At 42.1% G+C, this 23,358-nt stretch overlaps 2 protein-coding genes across 2 annotated transcripts; one reads left to right on the top strand and one right to left on the bottom strand.

Moving 5' to 3' along the window:
• The first annotated feature begins 3,872 nt into the window (after positions 1 to 3,872).
• On the top strand, positions 3,873 to 4,757 carry LOC124287142 (glycoprotein 3-alpha-L-fucosyltransferase A-like). Its single transcript, XM_046723625.1, has one exon. It carries the CDS (start codon positions 3,873 to 3,875, stop codon positions 4,755 to 4,757), a length of 885 nt encoding a protein of 294 aa, XP_046579581.1.
• Positions 4,758 to 11,357: 6,600 nt separating this feature from the next.
• LOC124287188 lies at positions 11,358 to 22,610 on the bottom strand. The gene is made up of 3 exons (XM_046723677.1): positions 22,356 to 22,610; positions 17,254 to 18,328; positions 11,358 to 13,042 (listed from the first exon to the last, which is right to left on the bottom strand). Exons 2-3 carry the CDS (start codon positions 17,703 to 17,705, stop codon positions 12,133 to 12,135), a joined length of 1,362 nt encoding a protein of 453 aa, XP_046579633.1. The 5' UTR covers positions 17,706 to 18,328; positions 22,356 to 22,610; the 3' UTR covers positions 11,358 to 12,132.
• Between the last annotated feature and the right edge of the window lie 748 nt (positions 22,611 to 23,358).

Genomic DNA, 23,358 nt, shown 5'->3' with positions numbered 1-23,358 from the left:
GTACAAAATATGACCTGTTGGCACCTGTAGGAGCATGTGTTACAGCAATATCAGAAGAGCCAACTGTTACTGTTCAAAAGTTGAAACCTGTTATTGTCAAAACGTGATGAATATGACTTTACACGTGTCCCTTGCAGTCATCAAGAAACCGATATACACATCATACTTCATGCTGATCATGCCGCAAAACATCGCCATGAAAAGATTGTTTTAATTTGAAATAATTTGAGTGCCTCCATATCTGTAAATGTTCACTATGCATCAGTCAATAAATGTGCAAACATTGGTTTAAACAGGAAAAATATATCTTTAGAAACATGATTTGGTAAATTTAACAGGAAGTGTCGAAGTGTGAGACGCCGTATCAGCTCTTCTAACTAATTTTCTGGGTTACAGTGCAAAATATGAACTCAAACAACAATACGAAGATTGTCAGATTTTGAAGTGTGCGTGACTCATTTTCGTCCAGAATATAAGATCCCTGAATCTTGAAGGGTCTGAAAATCCCATCTTCCCAATGTCGGTCGGCCACTTGCATACAAGTACAATGTTGTACATATTTGGAAATTTCTTTGAGGTGAAGGTCAGGTGAATAAAAATACATACTGTATCTGGAGCGGTGTCAGGTTGTTATCGAACAAAATTCCATTTCCGTACTGGCTAGCGAACAGTTATCGCCAATACCGTGCCGTACCATGTTTTCGGGGTATCTCTTTTTTCCTGTAATTTCTCGCGTACAGTATCACACGTGCGCAGTTCCGGTCAATTACAATTCCGGGATTTTTTCTAACACATCGGTGAATAGCTAATTAAGTATCACAATTAATTCTGTTTCATTAATTTTAACAAACGGCGGAGTAATTTTGTAAATCCCACTAAAATATGGCGATAACTGTTGGCTAGCCAGTATAGTTTTCTAAATTTGCTGGTCATGGCAGCTTTTTCTATGCGAATATATCTTCATGGCTTCCAGCAAAACTATCGTTTATCTCAGAAAATATAAATCGAGAAACAGGAAAAAGAGAAAAAACTGACATCACACCTTTTACGTATCACTAAAGCTCTGCAATATCAAGCCCTTCTTCAGCCATCAGTTCCACAAGTTTGGCTGTTGTTTGTTTGTTGTTTAACCCCGCGCTCAGCAATATTCCAGCTATATGGCTGCAGTGAGCAAATAATCGAGGCTGGACCAGACCATCCAGTGATCTTCCAGTGAGCGTCGATCTACGCAAAAGAGTGTCAACCATGTCAGCGAGCCTGGCCACCCGATCCCGTTAGTCGCCTGGGCTTACGACAAACATGGGTTGCTGAAGACCAATTCTAAGGGTACTCTCACCAGACAATGCACCAAGCAATATTTGTATCATTGGTTCCGAGGAGGTACAACTCCTTTACTAAATTAACAGCTATGTGGCATTGTGAATATGGTGTCCATGAAAAAGAGCATTATGGGTTTGTTTTTATAGTTACAGATTCCAAGCAAAGGCAAGCACCACGAGCAACAGGTTATCAATCCACATGCCTTCCCGAGAGAATGATCCGGGTCGAGTAACGGTGAGCACAATTCCTGAGGACCAGACAATCCAGTGATCAACAGCATGGGCATCGATCTACGCAACTGGGACATGATGACAAGTGTCAACCAAGTCAGCGAGTCTGACCACCCGATCCCGTTAGTCGCCTCTTACGACAAGCATGGGTTACTGAAGATCAATTCTAGCCCGGATCTTCATGGGTCCGGTGCCCTTGTACAAAACAACCTTTACTAAGGTTGAACTTAGTGACTAAGGTAAACCCTAAAGGCAACCTTAGCAAAAATTTACGTCCGTTCCTCAAAGCATACTTTGGTCAACTTTAACTCTGGAAGGATACTTTACTAAGGTTGAAATTTTCAGTGCAAGAGACTCAAACTTGTCCGTAGTTACTTTTGTGAGTTATCTCCCCGCTCGAATAGATAAACAGTTATGGTTGGCTGTGTATGGTAATGTGGACAACACGCGCATCTGTTTGGCATCAAATTAACGTAAATGAATAAGAATATTTCATAACACACAAATATATGTTTCAATGTTTTAGGATAAGACTTTTGTTTATTTATGATCGTGTGTCTATCTCTCTTCATAATCTTACCCGTGAAGATCCGGGTTAGAATTGGTCTTCAGCAACCCATGCTTGTGGTAAGAGGTGAATAACGCGACCGGGTGGTCAGACTCGCTGACTGGGTTGACAAATGTCATTGTATCCCAGTTGCCTGGTTCGATGCTCATGCTGTTGATCCCAGGATTGTCTGGTCCAGATCTGATTATTTAAAGACCGCCGCCATATAGTTGGAATATTGCCGAGTGCGGCGTAAAACTAAACTCACTCACACACTCTCCATAAGGGGCCGTTCATAAATTATGGGTGGTGGTGATTATACTGATATGTATTGAGAAGCATGTACAATGTGATTGACCCCCTTCCCCCCTAAAATCTATGTGCAAAATAAGTGACACCCCCCAACCCCGCATGTCATGTACAAAATTGCTGAACTCCCTTCTAGTATACCCGTGAAGGTCCGGGTTAGAATAATCTTCAGTAACCCATGCTTGTCGTAAGAGGCGACTAACAGGATCGGGTGGTCAGGCTCGCTGACTTGGTTGACACATGTCATCGGTTCCTAATTGCGCAGATCGATGCTCATGCTGTTGATCACTGGATTGCCTGGTCCAGACTCGATTATTTACAGACCGCCGCCATATAGCTGGAACATTGCCGAGAGCGGCGTTAAACTAAATTCACACACTCATTCACTCCCTTGTAGTGCATGTGTTCAAGAGTAATGACCGCCCAACCTCCCCTTAAAATCATCATCATCCCCACATGCCTTAAATTATGAACGGTCCCTAAGTATGCACCGAAAGATGCAGAAAGACACTTTTTTTTGTATGGAAATATCAAAGTAATGAAGTAAAGTTTGGCCACAGGAAGATATGGCATAGTTTGAATTATTTTTTACCATTTCTGTAGAGATATAGTTACAGTTAGACAGTTATTGTTTTCCAATATGAATTGATTCTATTACCAACAACGAGTGAATCGTAAAACGTTTGTGACAAACGCGCCCCTGGCCAATCTTTACACATCATTGTTTCGTCCATAAAACGACATTAACAAATTCAGTGAACAAGACAATTCCTTTAAAAATGTGTGCATATCCAGTTCATAAAATATATCAATCATTTTCATTAAGATTGTCACTTTTACTTCTAAGGTAAAATTAATCACTGTTCATTAACCTATTTATATGAAATAACAATATTGAATTGCACACAGTAAGAACTAAAGTACATGTTGCAGTTACGTCAGCTTTCCATCTTCTAACTCTTGTGTAAAGGCTAAACATGTTGTCACATTGTTCCACTTAAGTCTCAACTAATTAGTTAAAAAAATAGATACAGCAACTCAAAAAATAAGGCTGCTTCTTTTTCCAAAAGGGGCGGGGCGGTGGGGTAGCTTAGTGGTTAAAGCGTTCGCTCGTCACGCCGAAAACCCGGGTTCGATTCCCCACGTGGGTACAATGTGTGAAGCCCATTTCTGGTGTCCCCCACCGTGATATTGCTGGAATATTGGTAAAAGTGTTAAGAGTAATAGAATTATTTATCTGGTACATCGCTTGTACATGCTATTATTTTCAGTTTCAGACGACTCAACAGAAATTAAAGTACTGCCTAGCTTTGCTAATTGCCACAGTAATGTTTGGAACAGCAATGCTTTACTACAATGAGTCCAGTTTGGTGCCGACTGGACTCTGGATAGCGCCACGAACAGATATCCCGGCCAATAACGAAGGAAGAACTACCAATAGCAACGTATTGGAACCTGGGTACAAAATGGCGTTCGGTCCCATAAGTACGTTACCTTATTTCTATAAACCAGTCTCGTTTCATTCTTCGGACTACAGACAGAGGGCATCCTACAGCGTGGATTTCACTCGTGGATACCGTCCAGTAACAAGCACCAAGTCTAAGCTGATACTCTTTCATAATCCCCCAAGATGGTTTACAGGTGACACTCTGAGGAACACTTGTCAACAAGGTATACAAGAGTGTCCACAGAAAAACTGTCAATGTTCATATGATCCCAAGCAAACGGAGAGAGCGGATGCTGTCATCTTCGATGGTGTTGAACTGAAGTATAGAACCCCTCCACTTAAACAAACCAACCAAGTGTGGATCATGTTCGGATTAGAGTGTCCCTATTATTACAACAATCAGTTATATCTATCAGAACAATGGCGTCACGTGTTCAACTGGACCATGACGTATCGTCTCGACTCTGACGTCATCTTGCCTTACAATGTCCTTTATCAGCAGCAGCAACCACCGAAAGTTAATTTTTCTCAAATTGCTCTGAATAAAACGAAGTCGGTCCTCTGGTTTGTCAGTAACTGCAACACACAATCCAAACGGCAACAGTATGTGAAAGAACTACGTAAGCATATCTCTGTGGACATCTATGGAAGATGTGGGCCATTAAAATGTAGAGGACCGAAGTGCGGTTTTTTGTACAACCAATATAGGTTTTATTTATCATTTGAAAATTCATTTTGCGTTGATTACATCACAGAGAAGTTGTTCAAAGTATATGCTCATAACATTGTTCCAGTTGTTCGGGGAGGGGCAGATTATAATTCCCTGGTACCAAATGGAACCTACATTAATGCAGCAGACTTTTCTAGTCCAAAGAACTGGCAACCTATCTTAAGTAAGCTTTAACTTGGTTAAGGTGTGTAGCAGGACGCTCGATTGTATTATATTGCCCTGTATTTGCTATGATTTTTCTTTCGATGTTTAGAGTGTTTGGTATCACCCATGGGAATGGATAAATAAATTAGTATGTTATTAATATATGGGAGACTGGACATTTGTATGTTCTACACCTGATGTGATGGGGATTGATGATTTGTAGTGCTCTGCACGTAGCGTGTATTAGAGTTGGTAAGTTGACATTATTGTTTCGGGGGTGGTACAGGGGGTGGTGCTCTACATGTGTTAAACCGGCCTCAGAAAGTAATTCCAGATGAATCATTGCAAATGTTAAACTAGTTATTCACGAAAAATAAATAAATCCATTCCAATCTTTCCTTCCTGTGTTCAGTTCTTTTCATCTTCATATTTTCCTTCGGCTGTCCTGGGGTCGTGTTGCTCATGTCTCTTCATCTGTGGTCCTGTCATGGACTATGTCCATCCACAGATATTCCATTGTCCGTCCATTACGTATCTGTAAGGTCCTTGTCTGTCCATTCCTGCATCTCTGTCCCATTCCTGGTCCACCATCTCTCTGTGTCCTTGTTTCCTGGGTTTCCATCTCCTCCGTTTGGTCCTCTGTCCTCGTTTGGTCTGTCCTCAGTTCTCCCGGTCCACCATCTCTATTCATTCCATTTTGTCATCTCCTGTCCATTCCTGGTGCCTCCTGTCCCGATTTTCCGTCTCCTCCTGTCATTTCATGGTCATTTTGGTTCCATCCTGTGTTACATCCATCTCCTGTCTGGGCTTCCTGATTCACCATCTCCACTGTGGTCCCTGTGTTCCTGTCCAGTTGTCGTTTGTGTCCTTCCTGTCTGTGTCCTTCTCCCTGTCCATCCTCCTGTGTTCCTTTTCCTGTCTGTTCTCCACTGTCTGTTCCTGTCCGGTGTCCTCCTGTCTGTCTCCATTTTGTTCAGTGCCGTCTCTGTTCCTGGTCTGTCCACAGTTCTGTTCTGTCTGTGTTTCCTGTCTGTTCCTGGTCCATCGTCCTCCATTCCTGTCCTCCTTGGTCCCGGGTCCTGTCCTGTCCGTGTTCCTGGTTTGATCGTCTCCTCCATTCCTGTCTGTGTCTATTCTCCTGTGTCCTGTGGGTTCCATTCCGTCTCCTGTCCTGTCCTCCAGTTGTCACTCCTTCCTGTCTGTTCCTGATTCTGTGTCCTGGGTCCTCCGTTTGTTGGTCGTCTCCTGTCCTTCCTGTGGTCCATTCCTGGTTGTCCCATTCCTGCCTGGTCCTTCCATTCCAGTTGTCCTGTTTGTCATCTCCTTCCTGATCCTCAGCCTGTCCTGGTGTCGTTTTCAGTCTCCTGATCTCCTAGACCACGGTTGTAGTCTCCTGTTCGTTTTGATCCTCCAATGGGTTGATCTGTCCGGTTCTCCCTCGATCTCCCTGTCCTGTCTGATTTGTGATCTCCTGTCCTAGACCATCAGTTTCCTGTGTTCCGATGATCCTAGACCACGGTTACCATCTACCTGTCCTAGACCACGGTCTGCTGTCGTCTCCTAGACTCTGTCAGTTTGATTCCATCCTCTGTCCCCAACCACGGTTTTCGTCTCCATGTCCTCCAGTGGGTTGCGTGATCTCTCTGTCCCCGACCACAGTTACACCATCTCTGTCCCAGACCACAGTTGCCCATTCCATTCCATTCCATCCTCCATTTCCATTCCATTCCATTCCATTCCATTCCATTCCATTCCATTCCATTCCATCCATTCCATTCCATTCCATTCCATTCCATTCCATCCATTCCTTCCATTCCATTCCATTCCATTCCATTCATTCCATTCCATTCATTCCATTCCATTTCCATTCCATTCCATTCCATTCCATTCCATTCCATCCATTCCATCATTCCATTCCATTCCATTCCATTCCATTTCCATTTCATTCCATTCCATTCCATTTCATTCCATTCCATTCATCCATTCATTCCATTCCATTCCATTCCTTCCATTCCATCCATTCCATTCCATTCCATTCCATTTCCATTTCCATTTCCATTCCATTCCATTCATTTTCCTTCCATTCCATTCCATTTCATTCCATTCCATTCCATTCCATTCCATTCCATTCCATTCCATTCCATTCCATTTCATTCCATCCATTCCATTCCATTCCATCCATTCCATTCCATTCCATTTTTCCATTCCATTCCATTCCATTCCATCCATTCCATCCATTCCATTCCATTCCATTCCATTCCATTCCATCCATTCCATTCCATTCCATTCCATTCCATTCCATTCCTTCCCATTCCATTCCATCCATCCATTCCATTCCATTCCTTATTCCATTTCCATTCCATCCATTCCTTCCATTCCATTCCATTCCATCCTCCATTTCCATTCCTTCCATTCCATTCCATTTCCATTCCATTCCATTCCATTCCATTCCTCCTTCCATTCCATTCCATTCCATTCCATTCCATTCCATTCCATTCCATTCCATTCCATTCCATTCTTTCCATTCCATTCCATTCCATTCCATCCATTCCATTTCCATTTCCATTCCATTCCATTCCATTCCATTCCTTCCATTCCATTGTTCCATGTCCATTCCTTCCATTCCTTCCATTCCCTGTTCCTGTCCATTCCCACGGTACACCATCTCCCTGTCCTCAACCACGGTACACCATCTCTCTGTCCCCGACCACGGTACACCATCTCTCTGTCCCCGACCACAGTACACCATCTCCCTGTCCCCGACCACGGTACACCATCTCCCTGTCCTCAACCACGGTACACCATCTCCCTGTCCTCAACCACGGTACACCATCTCCCTGTCCCCGACCACGGTACACCATCTACCTGTCCTCAACCACGGTACACCATCTCCCTGTCCTCAACCACGGTACACCATCTCCCTATCCCCAACCACAGTACACCATCTCCCTATCCCCGACCACGGTACATCATCTCCCTATCCATGACCACGGTACACCATCTCCCTGTCCCCGACCACAGTACACCATCTCCCTATCCATGACCACGGTACACCATCTCCCTATCCCCGACCACGGTACATCATCTCCCTGTCCCCGACCACGGTACACCATCTCCCTGTCCCCGACCACGGTACACCATCTCCCTGTCCTCAACCACGGTACATCGTCTCCCTATCCCCGACCACGCTACACCATCTCCCTGTACCCGACCACGGTACACCATCTCCCTATCCCCGACCACGGTACACCATCTCCCTGTCCCCGACCACGGTACATCATCTCCCTGTCCCCGACCACGGTACATCATCTCCCTGTCCCCGACCACGGTACACCATCTCCCTGTCCTCCAATGTGCATCTTCATGGCTTGGCATTATGGAAATCTGTAAACACACTCGTCCAATGCACATGCATTCAGATTAACATAACTTAATTCGGGAAAGGACACCAATGCATAGGAGGTGTTCTCTTTTTGCCTGCACGTACTGTTTTGAGATTGAAATTACTGGACCGTACTAATCCTTACAACAATGGGGATTAAAGCTATAGTCTGTTGTAGAAAAGCAAGTATGCCAGCGCTTGTTGGTAAACAGTAAAGTTTATCACATTTTGTTTATTGCATATAGCAATAGCAAATATACGAATATGAGTTATTTGAAAATATGGTGACATTTTTAATTTTACTAATATTGCATGTAACATCATATGCATACACAATATTGCATGTATACAAATATACAAAAAATGTCTGGCAAATATGATTAAATTTTAAATCAGCAAATACATAATAAGCGTTAAATGTTACACCAGGAAATATATACTTTTGTGCACTGTGCATTATACATAAATACATACAATTGTATTGCTTGTTTCATATGACACAATAATCACCTTCACAATCCCACCAGATTTTGCAGTTTTATAACCCCATGCCTCGACCATATCATATTTGATTACTTTTAATGACTAAGTTGACTAATCATTATGAACTGTGTTCAGTGTGGTCGGCTAGCGAGCTCGGTGAATGGGTACTGAACTCCACCTTACTTGAACAGACTATAATAGTGCAGGCACTGGACTGTTAACCCTAATCCGCTTATAGCCAAGTGCAGTGCAGGCAAAAAGAGAACACACCATGCATAGACATTGACATCCAACAAAGATGAAGCAGTACAGATCAATATGCAACATACGAGCATGTCGATACAATAACAATTCATGTACCTTCATTGTTGATGTTTTGGATTCAAATAGTATTCAACAAACAATTCAAATTCTCTTTGGAATTTCCACCCTCGGGTTGAATGGTACTGTGTACACGCTCTAGTTAAAACGACCATTTCTTGCAGGAATCAATGCCAGACCAAGGTCCATCACCATCACCATGCCTGTGTGTTGTATTGTGATCTATTGTTTACGTGGAAAACAGATCAATGTCAGAATAGCAACGCGTGAGAAATGCATGTGAAGGAGTAAACTTCACTCAAAACAGGGAAAACATTTCCCCGATATATGCCATCCGCAGACCCCTCACGCAAAAATACCAGGAAGGCTCATTATGGTTCCCAAATATACACCTCACCCAAAATACGTAAAGGAATAACATTTCGCTATGACATGTGCCACCCAAAGACACCTCACCAAAAAATACCAAAAGGGGCATTATGGCGCCCTAAGACCTCTCACTCGAGTAAGGGATAATATTTCCCCCAAAGAGCAGAGCATTATGGCGCCCTAAAATACACCACACTCGAAACAAGTAAGAGAATAACATGTCGCTAAAACATGCCAACCGCAGACCCCTCACGCAAAAATACCAGGAAGGCTCATTATGGTCCCCAAATATACACCTCACCCAAAATAAGTAAAGGAATAACATTTCGCTATAATATGCCACCCAAAGACACCTCACTCAAAAATACCAAAAAGGGGGCATTATGGCGCCCTAAAATATACCTCACTCGATACAAGTAAGGGATAATATTTCCCGAAATGTGCCACCCGAAGACCTCTCACTCAAATATGCCCCCAAAGAGCATTATGGCGCCCTAAAATACACCACACTCGAAACAAGTAAGGGAATAACATTTCCCTAAAATATGCCACCCGAAGGCTTCTCACTCAAAAGTGCCAAAAAGGAGTATTACTTTCCCCTAAAATACCCTCACTCAAAACAAGTAAGGGAATAACATGTCGCTAAAACATGCCACCCGCAGGCGTCTCACTCAAAAATACCAGAAAGGGTCATTATGGCCCCCTAAAGTACACCTTACTCAAAACAAGTAAGGGAATAACCTTTCTTTCAAATTCGTTCCCTCAAATTTGGTTAAAGCGTTCGCTCGCCCCGACCCGGGTTCTATTTCCCACATGGATACAATGTGTGAAGCCCCTTTCTGGTGTCCCTCGCCGTGTTATTGCTGGAATATTTCTAAAAGCGGCGTAAAACTAAATTCACTCACGTATTTGTAAAAAACTCGAGATACACACTGAGAGTTATCAGGAGGGTCGCGCTATGATGTCTGAAGTTACTTAATCCATGAGCCACACACCAGCATGACACTACGACATATTAGTTAATGAGTGAGTGAATATGGTTTTACGCCGCTTTTAGCAATATTCCAGCAATGTCGCGACAGGGAACACCAGAAATGGGCTTCACACATTGATCTTCATGCTTCAGTAACCCATGCTTGTCGTAAGAGGCGACTAACGGGATCGGGTGGTCAGGCTCGCTGGCTTGGCTGACACATGTCGTTTCGTAATTGCGTAGATGGATAGTCATGATATTGATCACTGGATTGTCTGGTCCAGACTCGATTATTTACAGACCGCCGCCATAGAGCTGGAATATTGCTGAGTGTGGTGTAAAACTAAACTGACTTACTCATTTCCTTCAGATCGGAAACCACTCAATCGCTAAGCTCATCCAATGGTTTTCCAATCGATATCTTTGACAGCAACACATTGTCCACGTCTAACTCTGCCATGGTAGAATGGAGACATACATATTTTATTCCCACTGAAAACTTCATCAGTAATATTCCGCGGCCGGTTCCAAAACATCAGACTGGATCGATGTAAACTCCAGATCACCTAGTCCACTGAAGCATAATATGTAGTCAACGACCCATCAATCATTAACATCAATAGCAACACATTGTTTGCGTCGAAGACGGTCATGGCATAATGGAGATAAACATGTGTTATTACCGTAGTGTTTAGCCAGGTTTCAGTTCCTGATTCAGGTAATTTCGGTTAAACCTCCAGGTTACCTGGATCATCATTGTGAATTATGTATGTTTATTATAAAAGTAAATATTTAAACACATCAAGTACAAGTAAAGGCCCATCTTTAAAAAAATGGGTGTCGATATATTTTTTGGAAAAAACCCTGGCTGCAATGTCCCTACAGTGACTTTTACGTCGCTTTTAGCAATATTCCAGCAATATCACAGCGATGGACAACAGAAATGGGTTTCAAATTGTACCCATGGGAGAAATCGAACCAGGGTCTTCAGCGTGACGAGCGAACGCTTCAACCACTGGGCTACGCCACCGCTTCTTCTCTACAGTGAGTGAGTTGGGTTTTACACCGCTTTTAGAAATATCCCAGCAATATCACAGCAGGGACACCAGAAATGGGTTTCAATGTATCCGTGTGGGGAATCGAACTCGGGTCTTCAGTGTGACGAGCGAAGGCTTCAACCACTATCTTACCCCACCGCCTCTTCCCCACAGTGGGTTGTGTATGTGTCGTTATCGGCTATCGGCTATCGTCGTAATTATATTCGTAAAATATATTCATGATAATCTTTATGATTAGATGCCATCATTAACAAAAGGAAGGACCGACAGACAGAGTGCGGTGAACGATCGATACAACGAATATCAATCAAGTTACAATAATCGATATATTTAGTGCAATGCTAAATGAAAAAGATCAAGCTGGAGAAATTTCTGAAATCGAAGTTGTTTTCCATCTCTCAAAACAACGTTTTTCAACAAATCACACACTGCGTTTTACATTTTGCAGTTGTGGTGCATCTACTAAGGTCCACAATGATAATTTTAAAAGCAAAAACATCACGCACTTCTAACTGATTTGAATTACATAAGTATTCGTTACATCTAACACATATATTACGAATCAGCAGACCCGATGATTGATGTTGTAAGCAACGATATCTGACGGCGCTGAGGGGTAGCTTGGTGGTTAAAGTGTTGGCTCCTCACCCAGAAGGTCGAGGTTTGATTCCGGTCAAGGATAGAATGTGCAAAGGCAATTTCTACTATCCCGTCAAGCACATTTGCAGAAGGTGTGGAAGTTGAATGAACAAGACAATTACATCCTTTTCCCATCCTTTTCATACTCAAAACATATCAAAACACTAACACATCAAAACTTTAAAAACCGCTCTGTTCCTCCTCGTGTAAACGCTTTAACCTGTCGATAATACGCTTAACAATTTTTTCAGAATACTTCAACAACGAAACATCCGTTGCTCGGAAGGATCCCCACTCCTTTGGCGGTACAATCCGGTAATGGTGAAGAAGGCACCGAGAATATGGACATATACAAAAACTGTGTCCCTTACGAAATCTTTCAACAGAATGAATACCACCGATTTCAACACCTGTAGGTTTGATGATCAGTTTTGTCCTGTCTCCCGGGTTGTTTCTTTTTAAATGACTTGTGTACAACAGATAAGTAAGATTCAGTCTTCTTGCTTCCTGTTTCAGGGTAAAATTCCCCACATGAGGTTGAAGGTTCAAAGGGAAAAAGGCATTTCGGACAAGCATACCAGAACATGATTGTCGACCTTTCAAGTTGTCAGCGATCATGTCCGATATATTGGAATACACTTTAGGTATGTAGACTTCGTCCGTGTCTCCTGTCAGTATATATTCAGAGACGTGCAAGTTTCTATAAATACACTCTTGAATGGCGGCAAGTTGTGCAAAATAATGAATCTGAGTTCGGTTTACAGGTACATCCCAAGGTAAGATATCTAACACTCCCAAATTACGGTAATGTTTCAAAACATTCATGGCAGATTCGTGTATACTGTAATTGTAAACAATGAAGTGTTCGACACCGAACATGAGACTGATTTCAAGGGTCTGTATCAGCTGCAAAGTGTTGCTGAAATTGGAATGAAGTGCTGAGAAACATCTGGTCAACTGTCTTTTCTTCTTCAAGGGGTAGATAACTCTCAGCATATTATGGGCCTCTGCAGTAATATTCCCACTGATGCTGACTGCTGTTGGTTGGACATCTTTAGGCAGAACACACTTAATAAATCCTGAATGGTATCTGAAAATAAATCATTGAAATATAATATTAATTTTATAGAAATCCTGAATAGTATCCGAAAAAGGCAATAAAAAGGAGATAGTCGATGACCATTCGAGTGACCTTGATGAAGGTCACCACCTGTCCAGTGATGGACTCTAAGGATTGCTATCAAAATATACTTTTTAAAGAAAATAACTAAAGATAGCATATCGCGATATGCATCGAATCGAATCGTATCGTCCAAACTATCGCGATACGTATCGTTTCGTGAAATTTCTGTATCGTCACACCTCTAGACTTAAGTGATTGACTCCAAGGATGGTATATACACAACATCAACACTTCTGGATTCAGTATTTACATGATAATATTAGTTTATTTTGGTGTCATGTGTACTGGATAAAATACTTATACATTCATGTTTAACGCACCGGGCCATTCAGTGGCGCATCCAGGGGGTGGGGTGGGGTGGGGGGTGTTGACCCCTCCCCCCTTTGAAAATGACTAAAGTCCACACTGAAGTTAATGTTAAGCAATGGCGGAGCCAAGGCGGGGTTCAGGGGGGTAAAAATTCAACATTCATTAAATTCAACCAATACAAATATCTTCTTACATACCTCACACTACCTCCAATCACAGACCGACAAACTCTTAACCTCAAGCGTAAGCTCGATCACCATTTCATTCAAGAACATATAAGGAGAAGAAAGTAAGTACAATGTTCCCAGCTTGATACTATTTGTCACACGGTGGGGGCGGTGGGGTTGCCTAGTGGTTAAAGCGTTGGCTCGCCTTGCCGAAGACCCGGGTTCGAATACCCACATGGGTACAATGTGTGAAGCCCATTTCTGGTGTCCCCCGCCGTGATGTTGCTGGAATATTGCTAAAAGCGGCGTAAAACCAAACTCAGTCAGTCAGTCGTCACACGGTGTTTTGAAAGGGTGAAGGGATCTGTAAGGCCCTTATAAAGTTACAATGAGCTTACAGTCCCCTACAACCTTTCAAAACACCGTGTAATGAATTTATTACCCTTAATATTTCTTTATCTAGCTTATCTTTATGAGACCCTAAACGTTTCGCAATGATTTTTCCTGAATTGTCATACAGGGGAGGTTTTCTTAAACAGGTGAGTGAGTTTGTCTTACGCCGCTTTTAGCAATATTCCAGCAATGTCACGGCGGGGGACCCATAAATGGGCTTCACATATTGTACCCATGTGGGGAATGGAACCCTGGTCTACGTCGTGACGAGCGAACGCTTTAACCACAAGGCTATCCCACCGCCTCTGTTAAACGGCAAGTGAAATACAGAAACATTTTTTTTTTAAATATATTTATTTACCCAAACGAATAAGAATTTATGGCAACAATTTTAGTACTCTGTTGATGCTTATAATTGTATACGCCAACTTGAATTGAAGCCGCCACATTCCATCTGAGGTCAAGGGCATTTGTACAACCACTGTAGTGAGTCACGTGGCAAATCCGCCTACATGCATTCGTAACTACTCGCTTCTTTCCGTGACCTACAAGAAGACTCGTACCCCGATCGCACGCCATTATTGCAAAGAATAGTGGCAAACCAATCAAATCGTGCGTAGTAAAACGCATTTCGAAGCATGAAAATGGCGGCACCGTTGAACTTTGAAACTTCGCTAAACTATGCAAAGCACAAAGCACAATTTAAACATAAACTTTGAGCTAATTTAAAGGATCAGCAACTTTAAACACTGAAACATATTTACAAAGGGAATGACTGTATTGCTGTTTTGCCCACGGGAAATAGGATATTCTAGAAGCCATGTTTGGAAATTCAGAGTTATCTTTCCTTGGTAATAGTAGAAGACTATTTTCATCTCCATGCCCGTTTGCGCTTTGACAGGTCCCAGTCGTAAATATGGCCACGAGAAGGTTACGAGACGCCACCCGGCTTGCCGGAATGACACGAGTAGTTACGAATGCGCCTACATGGTTTCGTATGCTTTGGCTATTGACCAAACAGAATTCGACAAATTTATTTTACGGGCAATAAAATGTAATATCACACCATTTTAACACACACACCTGAATAATAACGCACATACAGAATGGCAATGAAGTGTTGTCAGACATGAACAAATGAATGATCAGCTTGCCTGTCCTCGATGGGCAAAACGTGCATACCATTTTGACAGAGTTCGTCAGGCGTCTGACTGGAATTTAGTCAAACTATGGATAACAACTTCTTTATTTCGTGAGTGCGACGTTTCGATACAGATTCTTGTACCGTTGCTTGACCTCTTGGTTGTCTATATAGTACTTCCCAGCTTCTAAAATGCCACTCAAAGAAGATTGGAATATTATTTTTATTCATTGCCATTCATTGAGTCACATGTCTGTCAAAACGTGATTGTTTCATTCAGTACCAGTTATGACCATGTCTGTCAAAACGTGATTACCATTCATTCTGTGACAGTTATGATCATGTCTGTCAAAACATCATTGCCATTCATTCTGTGACAGTTAGGATCATGTCTGTCAAAACGTCATTGCCCATTCATTCAGTACCAGTTAGGATCATGTCTGTCAAAACGTCATTGCCATTCATTCAGTACCAGTTATGATCATGTCTGTCAAAACGTGATTGCCATTCATTCTGTGACAGTTACGATCATGTCTGTCAAAACGTCATTGCCATTCATTCTGTGACAGTTACGATCATGTCTGTCAAAACGTCATTGCCATTCATTCTGTGACAGTTACGATCATGTCTGTCAAAACGTCATTGCCATTCATTCTGTGACAGTTAGGATCATGTCTGTCAAAACGTCATTGCCATTCATTCTGTGACAGTTACGATCATGTCTGTCAAAACGTCATTGCCATTCATTCTGTGACAGTTATGATCATGTCTGTCAAAACGTCATTGCCATTCATTCTGTGACAGTTACGATCATGTCTGCCAAAACGTCATTGCCATTCATTCTGTGACAGTTAGGATCATGTCAGTTAGGATCATGTCTGTCAAAGCGTCATTGCCATTCATTCTGTGACAGTTATGATAATGTCTGTCAAAACGTCATTGCCATTCATTCTGTAACAGCCACGATCATGTCTGTCAAAACGTGATTTTCATTCATTCTGTGACAGTTATGATCATGTCTGTCAAAACGTCATGGCCATTCATTCTGTGACAATTACGATCATGTCTGTCAAAACGTCATGGCCATTCATTCTGTGACAGTTAAGATCATGTCTGCCAAAACGTCATTGCCATTCATTCTGTGACAGTTACGATCATGTCTGTCAAAACGTCATTGCCATTCATTCTGTGACAGTTACGATCATGTCTGCCAAAACGTCATTGCCATTCAGTCTGTGACAGTTAGGATCATGTCTGTCAAAGCGTCATTGCCATTCATTCTGTGACAGTTATGATAATGTCTGTCAAAACGTCATTGCCATTCATTCTGTAACAGCCACGATCATGTCTGTCAAAACGTGATTTTAATTCATTCTGTGACAGTTATGATCATGTCTGTCAAAACGTGATTTTCATTCATTCTGTGACAGTTAGGATCATGTCTGCCAAAACGTCATTGTCATTCATTCTGTGACCGTTAGGATCATGTCTGTCAAACGTCATTGCCATTACTTATGTGACAGTTAAGATCACAATCATCAGCACTTCCTTCCAAATCCTTAAATGACAATTATGGTCATGTCAATCAATATTTCATTGATTTATTTTAGTGATTACCACGATCATGTTCATGACCAATTCATTGCCATTCATTTTGTAACAAGTCTGAACCTTTCATCAAAACCTTTCTCTGAGTGAGTTACAATGAATAGTGATGTTGATGAAGTTTCTGTGAGAAATCACAAATATTGTCTTAATCACTGAAAGTTTTAAGTTTATCAAAATGTAATTTTCTTTAAAGCATAAAAACTGTATTGAACATGTTCACTGAAGGATTTGAAATTAACGAGAACAAAGTTGTCGGCTTTAAATTTATTTAACAGATTTTGAAGAATATATTCCATTGAACTTGTTTCAACATCATATCAGTTATTAAACAACTGATTAATGTAGAGTGATACATAATTATCTGCTCTTTATTCCACAACAATACTTTTCCTATTTTGAATGCATTAAAACTGGAACATTTAAAGACATTTTACGCCTATATTTTGTCACCCTAAGTGCCAAGTCGGCATGTAACCCAATACGTTTAAAGTAAAACCTACCTGTATCCCCATTTGGGCTCTGGTACATACTCTAGTATGCCAGTGTACGTGGCCGGAGAAGCTTGTCCTGAAGCGTTGAAGTATGTGCAAACAAATGTTGGCATTTTCTTAGCATCCCAGAAATGTCTAACCAATGCTATTACTCTGATTATAGGCACAGTAATGTTATCGTATGTTGCTGAATACACGTACGTGTCGAGAGCATCCCCAACTTCCTGGAATCCGGTTTGGGATTCTGAATTGCTCCGCGCATGATGATTTGCATAGAAACGTTGCAAGAATCCTCGAGCTGACTTCATCACAGACAAGCTTTGAGCCAGCTTCCGAAAGTGTGCAGATTGTTGAGAGTAATTTAACATTACAAACACTGATATCAAGCCAAACATCAGCAAGGTTGCCAACAGCTTTCTTATGTTCACTTTCTTCTTCCCTCGTAACTTCCCCCGTCGCATCGTGAACACAGCTAAAGTGACCCAGTTTTTCACAGACAGATGCACCCAGTCTGAACAAAGAGGAGATAAGTCTTATTGATGCCTTCCAAGTTGAATCACCTACAGTGCAATACTAATTCATTGTCCTTGATATCGATTTTACATTCCATTGCCAAGGGAATATTGAATAATTCCACAACAGTTCAATATCACCCGGAGTGTACAAGCAAGCAGAAGTTGAATGTAACAACGATCCACTGTTCTTGCCTGAGAGGACACTTATGTTCATGAAGTCACCAGGATAGCGTAGGAGAGAATCAATACATGTTGTTGAAGATAGGGGTGGCTGAGGTTGGATGTTAAAGCATTCACTCGTCTTGCCAAACCGGATTTGAGTGAGTGAGTTTAGTTTTATGCCGCTTTTAGCAATATTCCCGTAACATCACGACGGGGGACACCAGAAATGGGCAAATAAAAACATGCAATCTGGAGTCAACAAACAAATATGCGACGATGTCCGATGTAGGAACCTAGTTTGGTGTGTACGATGTCAGCTTCGGTCTTTTGTAAACGATTTACTTGCCTCCGCATGTATTTGTGATGACTGTCACCGATGGGTCAGGATACGCCAATTTTAGCAACACCTGGAATCATAGTTTTTGATAGTTATGCATTCATTAATGAGCGAGTGAGTTTAGTTTTACGCCGCTTTACGAAATATTCCAGCAATATCACGACGGGGTACACAAGAAATGGGCTTCATACATTGTACCCATGTGGGGAATCTAACCCTGATCATAGATATGCATGAACGCATATCATACTGATGAAGTCGAAATGTACAATCGATTATTCTGATGAATACACAAATTGTTTATTCGCTTCTATTCTGATGTATGTTAACTCCTGACGACAAAGGTCTACTTCTATCGACCGCTACTCCATTGATAAAACCAACAAAAAAAAACTACCATTGCACGTGAAGAATGTCAATAAATGAGTGCAATAAATAAATGATTAGTGCAAACAGTTATGCATGTTTATTTGCTAAAATCGATTTGAGCATATTGGACAATTGTCTGTAAATATGAATGATCGTGGATTCTGGGAATCCTGTCTGCTCGTGATGACATATATTCTTACAGTTCACATTGACTTTTATACCCACGGCATTTCCATTGTATATAAACCCGAGGAACCCTTTATTGTGCCTCGTGTAGTGTCCCAAAGTGAAGGGGGGACGGATGGGTAGCCTTGCGGTTAAATCGTTGACTAGTCACGCCGATGGCCCGGGTTCGATTCCCCACGTGGGTACAATGTGTGAAGCCCATTTCACGTGCCTTCCATGTCATTCAGGGGCGGTGGGGTAGCCTAGTCGTTCGCCTGTCACGCCGAAGACCCAGGTTCGATTCCCCAAATGGGTACCAAATGTGAAGGCCATTTCTGGTTTTCCCCACCTTGATATTGCTGGAAAAGTGCTTAAAGTGGCGTATCTGGATTCGTATGATAACGTTTACATCACATTCGATTGCGGATGTGTTGATACATTAGACGGAGCTTATTCTAAACATCTCTGCTGTCACCTCTCACCCCCATCAACCCATCAGCAGTAGGGCCCGTAAGTAGGGCACTTCGCGAGACCTTAGTACTTCCGGTGACAAACAACGTTTCATACCTTTTCGAATGGCCTTATGGTTGTCAGTTGACAGTAAGGAACCGATAGTGAGGGCCAAGCATGGTTGTACACTAGGTCCGGTCTAGTAAAGTCATATTTGGCGGTCGCGCAAATTGGAACCAGAACTGGTTCTTGAATATACGCTTGTCACCGGAAATCTGGTACTGGGAGTGAGCTGGGCCCCGTCTCGCATATCGCAAGGGAACCAGCTTAGTACCTGAAGTAGCGACTCGCAAGACTTACGGGGCCTATGACATCTCCCAAAACATAATCTAGATCATCCACGCCGGCCCTGACAACCACAGCCAAGCCAGCACCCACGCCTACCCTCCAACACGTCCAATATTTCGCTCATATGACGACGTGCATGTGTGTGTATGTGTGGCTTCATGTATTAGCCCAGACGTTAGCTGGTTTTATAGTGCTAGCTATAGCTCACTGAGATACCATGCCACAGTTAAGCATGAATACCCCACTCAGACACATTATACTGACTCCAAGCCGACCAGTCCTTGATGTACCCATTGATGCCGAGCGCCAGGCAGGGACCAACAAGTACCATATTTTAACGTCTTTTTGGTATGACGCGGCCGGGGATCGAACCCACGACTTTCCGCTCTCCACTAACCACTACACCACTGAGGCGGTTGTATTACCAAAGAGTGAGTGAGTGGGTGAGTGTGTATGATTTTATGCTGCTTTTAGCAATATTCCAGCAATATCACGACAGGGGACACCAGAAATAGGCTTCACACATTGTACCCATCGACCCTAGAATCGACCCGGGTGTTCAGCGTGACGAGCGGACTCTTTCATCACTAGGCTACCCCACTGCCCCAGAAGGTGTACAAGAAACAAAGGTCAGTTGGTGTAAGTATATCAAGAGGTAATTATTTTATGGCGTGCAAATAGTCTCGGAGGAACTGTCATATAGAAATAGTGAGTGAGTGAGTTTGGTTTTACGCCGCTTTTAGCAATATTCCAGCAATATCACGGCGGGGGACACCGGCAATGGGCTTAACGCATTGCACCCACGTGGGGAATCGAACCCGGGTCTTCGGCGTGACGAGCGAACGCCTTAACCACTAGGCTACCCCACCGCCCCCATATATAGAAAGAGTCGCGTGTTACCATGACAATGTCAAAATTATAGTATATTTTTCTAAGTGAGGCCACATAAAAATATTCTTGTTTCTCATCACTTTTAAAAAAAAAATATAAGTCAGGCTGGCACATTATTGCTCTCACAGCAATAAAGAAATTGTTCATCCATATATTGTTTTCTTTCTTTATGCTCCAACTTCTAATGCCTCTCAGAGAAGTAAAGCTGGGTTTACATTTTATTTTATGTCCACAATCCTTTGATTTCTGTGGAAATGTACATCTTTTCTCTGATAGATAATCAAAAGTTAGAAGCGTGAAAAAATTCATGCACATTTTGAGAGTCAAAGATGCATTTATTATAGTGTAGAAAATATAAAAAAATCTTTGGGGCGGGTTGAATTTTTGGGTTGGGCGGTAATGAGAAACAAGACTATTTTTATATGTGGACTTACTAAGGTTTCATCAAATTCAAATATATTCTACAATATTTTATTTTTACATTCGCAAGACGGAACCTGCATAATTATTCTCAACACTGTAACATTCAAGCTGTCGGAAACGGCCTAATGCCTTCAGTATGTAATTAAATGTCAGGCCAAAATTTCAAGTTTATTTAAATGTAATTCTCTTTAAAGAATAGACATTGTATCGAAAAATTCTTTGGGTAATACCCTTTGAGGAACATAATATACTCTCCCAAAAAGAAACGCATCGTGAAAATAGCAATTTCATGTAGCAATGAATGAAAACGTGATTCATTTTACAAAAGGTTTTGCTCTGTTTATGAGTCCTATGGTGTTTATGTTTTGAAACATCACAACAAAACGCACCATCCGTAAAATACCCGTATTTAACAGCATGATCTTCAATTTCGGCGTGAAGTGTCACAGAATACACAATTCACATGCAATGTACGTAAAAGTTGGGGATCAGATAGTCTCAATGATGGGTATAAAAGGTTGATCGCTGTCTGTCGATTATTCACTGTATTTGGAATATAGTTGACGAACGCAAAATGCCACGTCTAAGTGAAGCCAACCGTCATATCGCCATTGGTTTGCTTGAAGCTGGCCAGTCTCTAAGTGCAGTTGCCCGAAGCATGGATGTTCACCAAAGCACCATTTCACGGCTCTGGGAGAGATATCGCCGGCAGAATGCGATAGCAGATGCCCCTCGTAGTGGGCGACCTCGAGCCACCACTGCGGCGCAGGATCGCTACATCCGGGTACATCACCTGCGTCATCGAACAGCTACGGCAACCACTACCGGATGCCCTGGACAGACGGGTGCGACGCCGTAACCCTCATCCCCAGACACTTCAGCAACTCGCACAGGCACTACAGGCAGAGTGGGCTGCGATTGGGCAACACGAGATTCTGAGACTTATTCGTTCGATGCCGAGGCGATGCCGTGCAGTTCTGGATGCACACGGTGGTCACACGAGGTATTGACTTCAGCGCCAAAACACGTCTCCATGTGACACTCAAACTGACTTTCCTCGAGTTGGTGCCAAAGACGGATAAGTCTGCTTTCCCAGTGTGCAATTTCGCTATATTTCATTGACTCATAAAGCCTACAAGATGTTTCAAAATAAACATAAAAATACAGTTGAAATTCCTATATGCGTTTCTTTTTTGAGAGAGTATATATTCTGGACATCATATCAGTTATTAAATAAAGAAATAATGTAGAGTGATATTATCCCAATTATACAATCGACTCTGCACTAGGAGATTTCTTCTCGATGTGGAAAGGAATTTGTCGCGTCTATATAAACTTCTGCTCTTTTTTCCAAAAACATGTTCTGAATGAATTAAAGATGTTTTCCCTATGTTTTGGCACTCTAAATGCCCAGCCAGTATTTAATCCAACAAGTTTGAAGTAAAACTTACTGTATCCCCAATTAAGCTCTGGTATATACTCCAGTATTCCAGTGTACGTGACCGGAGAAGCTTGTCCAGAAGCACTGAAGTATGTGCACACACATGATGGCAGTTTCAAAGAATCCAGGAAATATCTAACCTATGCTATTACGCTGATCATATGGACATCAATGTCATCGTATGTTGCTGAATACACGTACGTGTTGGGGGTAGCCCCGACTTTCCGGCATCCAGATTCTGAATTTGTCCGCACATGCTGATTTGCCTACATACGTTGCAAGAATCGCTGAAAGCTCTTTGTGACCCAAACAGAAGGCTGCTATCGGTGTGAGCGTGTTGACACTCTCTTTGACTAACATTTTAAAAGTTTATTAGTGGCAATAAAGATAAGATACCGTGTAGTTGCCAACTTGACATGATGTAATCAAGTAGTTACTATGCATCTATAAACCATTTTACCTTTATTACTCTAGATATGGCTGGCCAACCTGAAATAATTATCAAAGCAACCGCACGAACTGTAATATTCTTTATCATCAGTTAGCTAACCATCCAACATTAACATCTAATATCACACTTACATAATATGACCAGTATGTTTGATCTGATTTGATTTGACTCACGTTTAGCGCCGCACTCAGCAATATTTCAGCTATATGGCGGCGGTCTGTAAATAATCGAGTCTGGACCAGACAATCCAGTGATGAACAAACACCATGTGTGTCAATCTACGCAATTGGGATACGATGACATGTGTCAACCATGTCAGAGCCTGACCACTCGATCCCATTTAGTCACCTCTTACGGCAAGCATTGACTGCTGAAGTCCAATTCGAACCCGGATGGTCACTGGTCTGGCCAGTATGTGTTTTGAGTGCTAAAAGTCTAAACAGGTCATTCAAACATTTGGACATATGGTGTACCCCGGGTAGAACTACAAGGTACTGAGATATTCCTACTTTTCTTGACATCATCTCTGTTTGTTTTTGAGGGAAAGTCACTTCTACTATGT

Source organism: Haliotis rubra, unplaced genomic scaffold, assembly GCF_003918875.1.
Source record: "Haliotis rubra isolate DU_JTF1 unplaced genomic scaffold, ASM391887v1 Scf4, whole genome shotgun sequence".
In the NCBI taxonomy this organism is placed as follows: domain Eukaryota; kingdom Metazoa; phylum Mollusca; class Gastropoda; order Lepetellida; family Haliotidae; genus Haliotis; species Haliotis rubra.
Note: the sequence above shows the minus strand (reverse complement) of the source record. Positions and strands in the feature narration are given on the sequence as shown.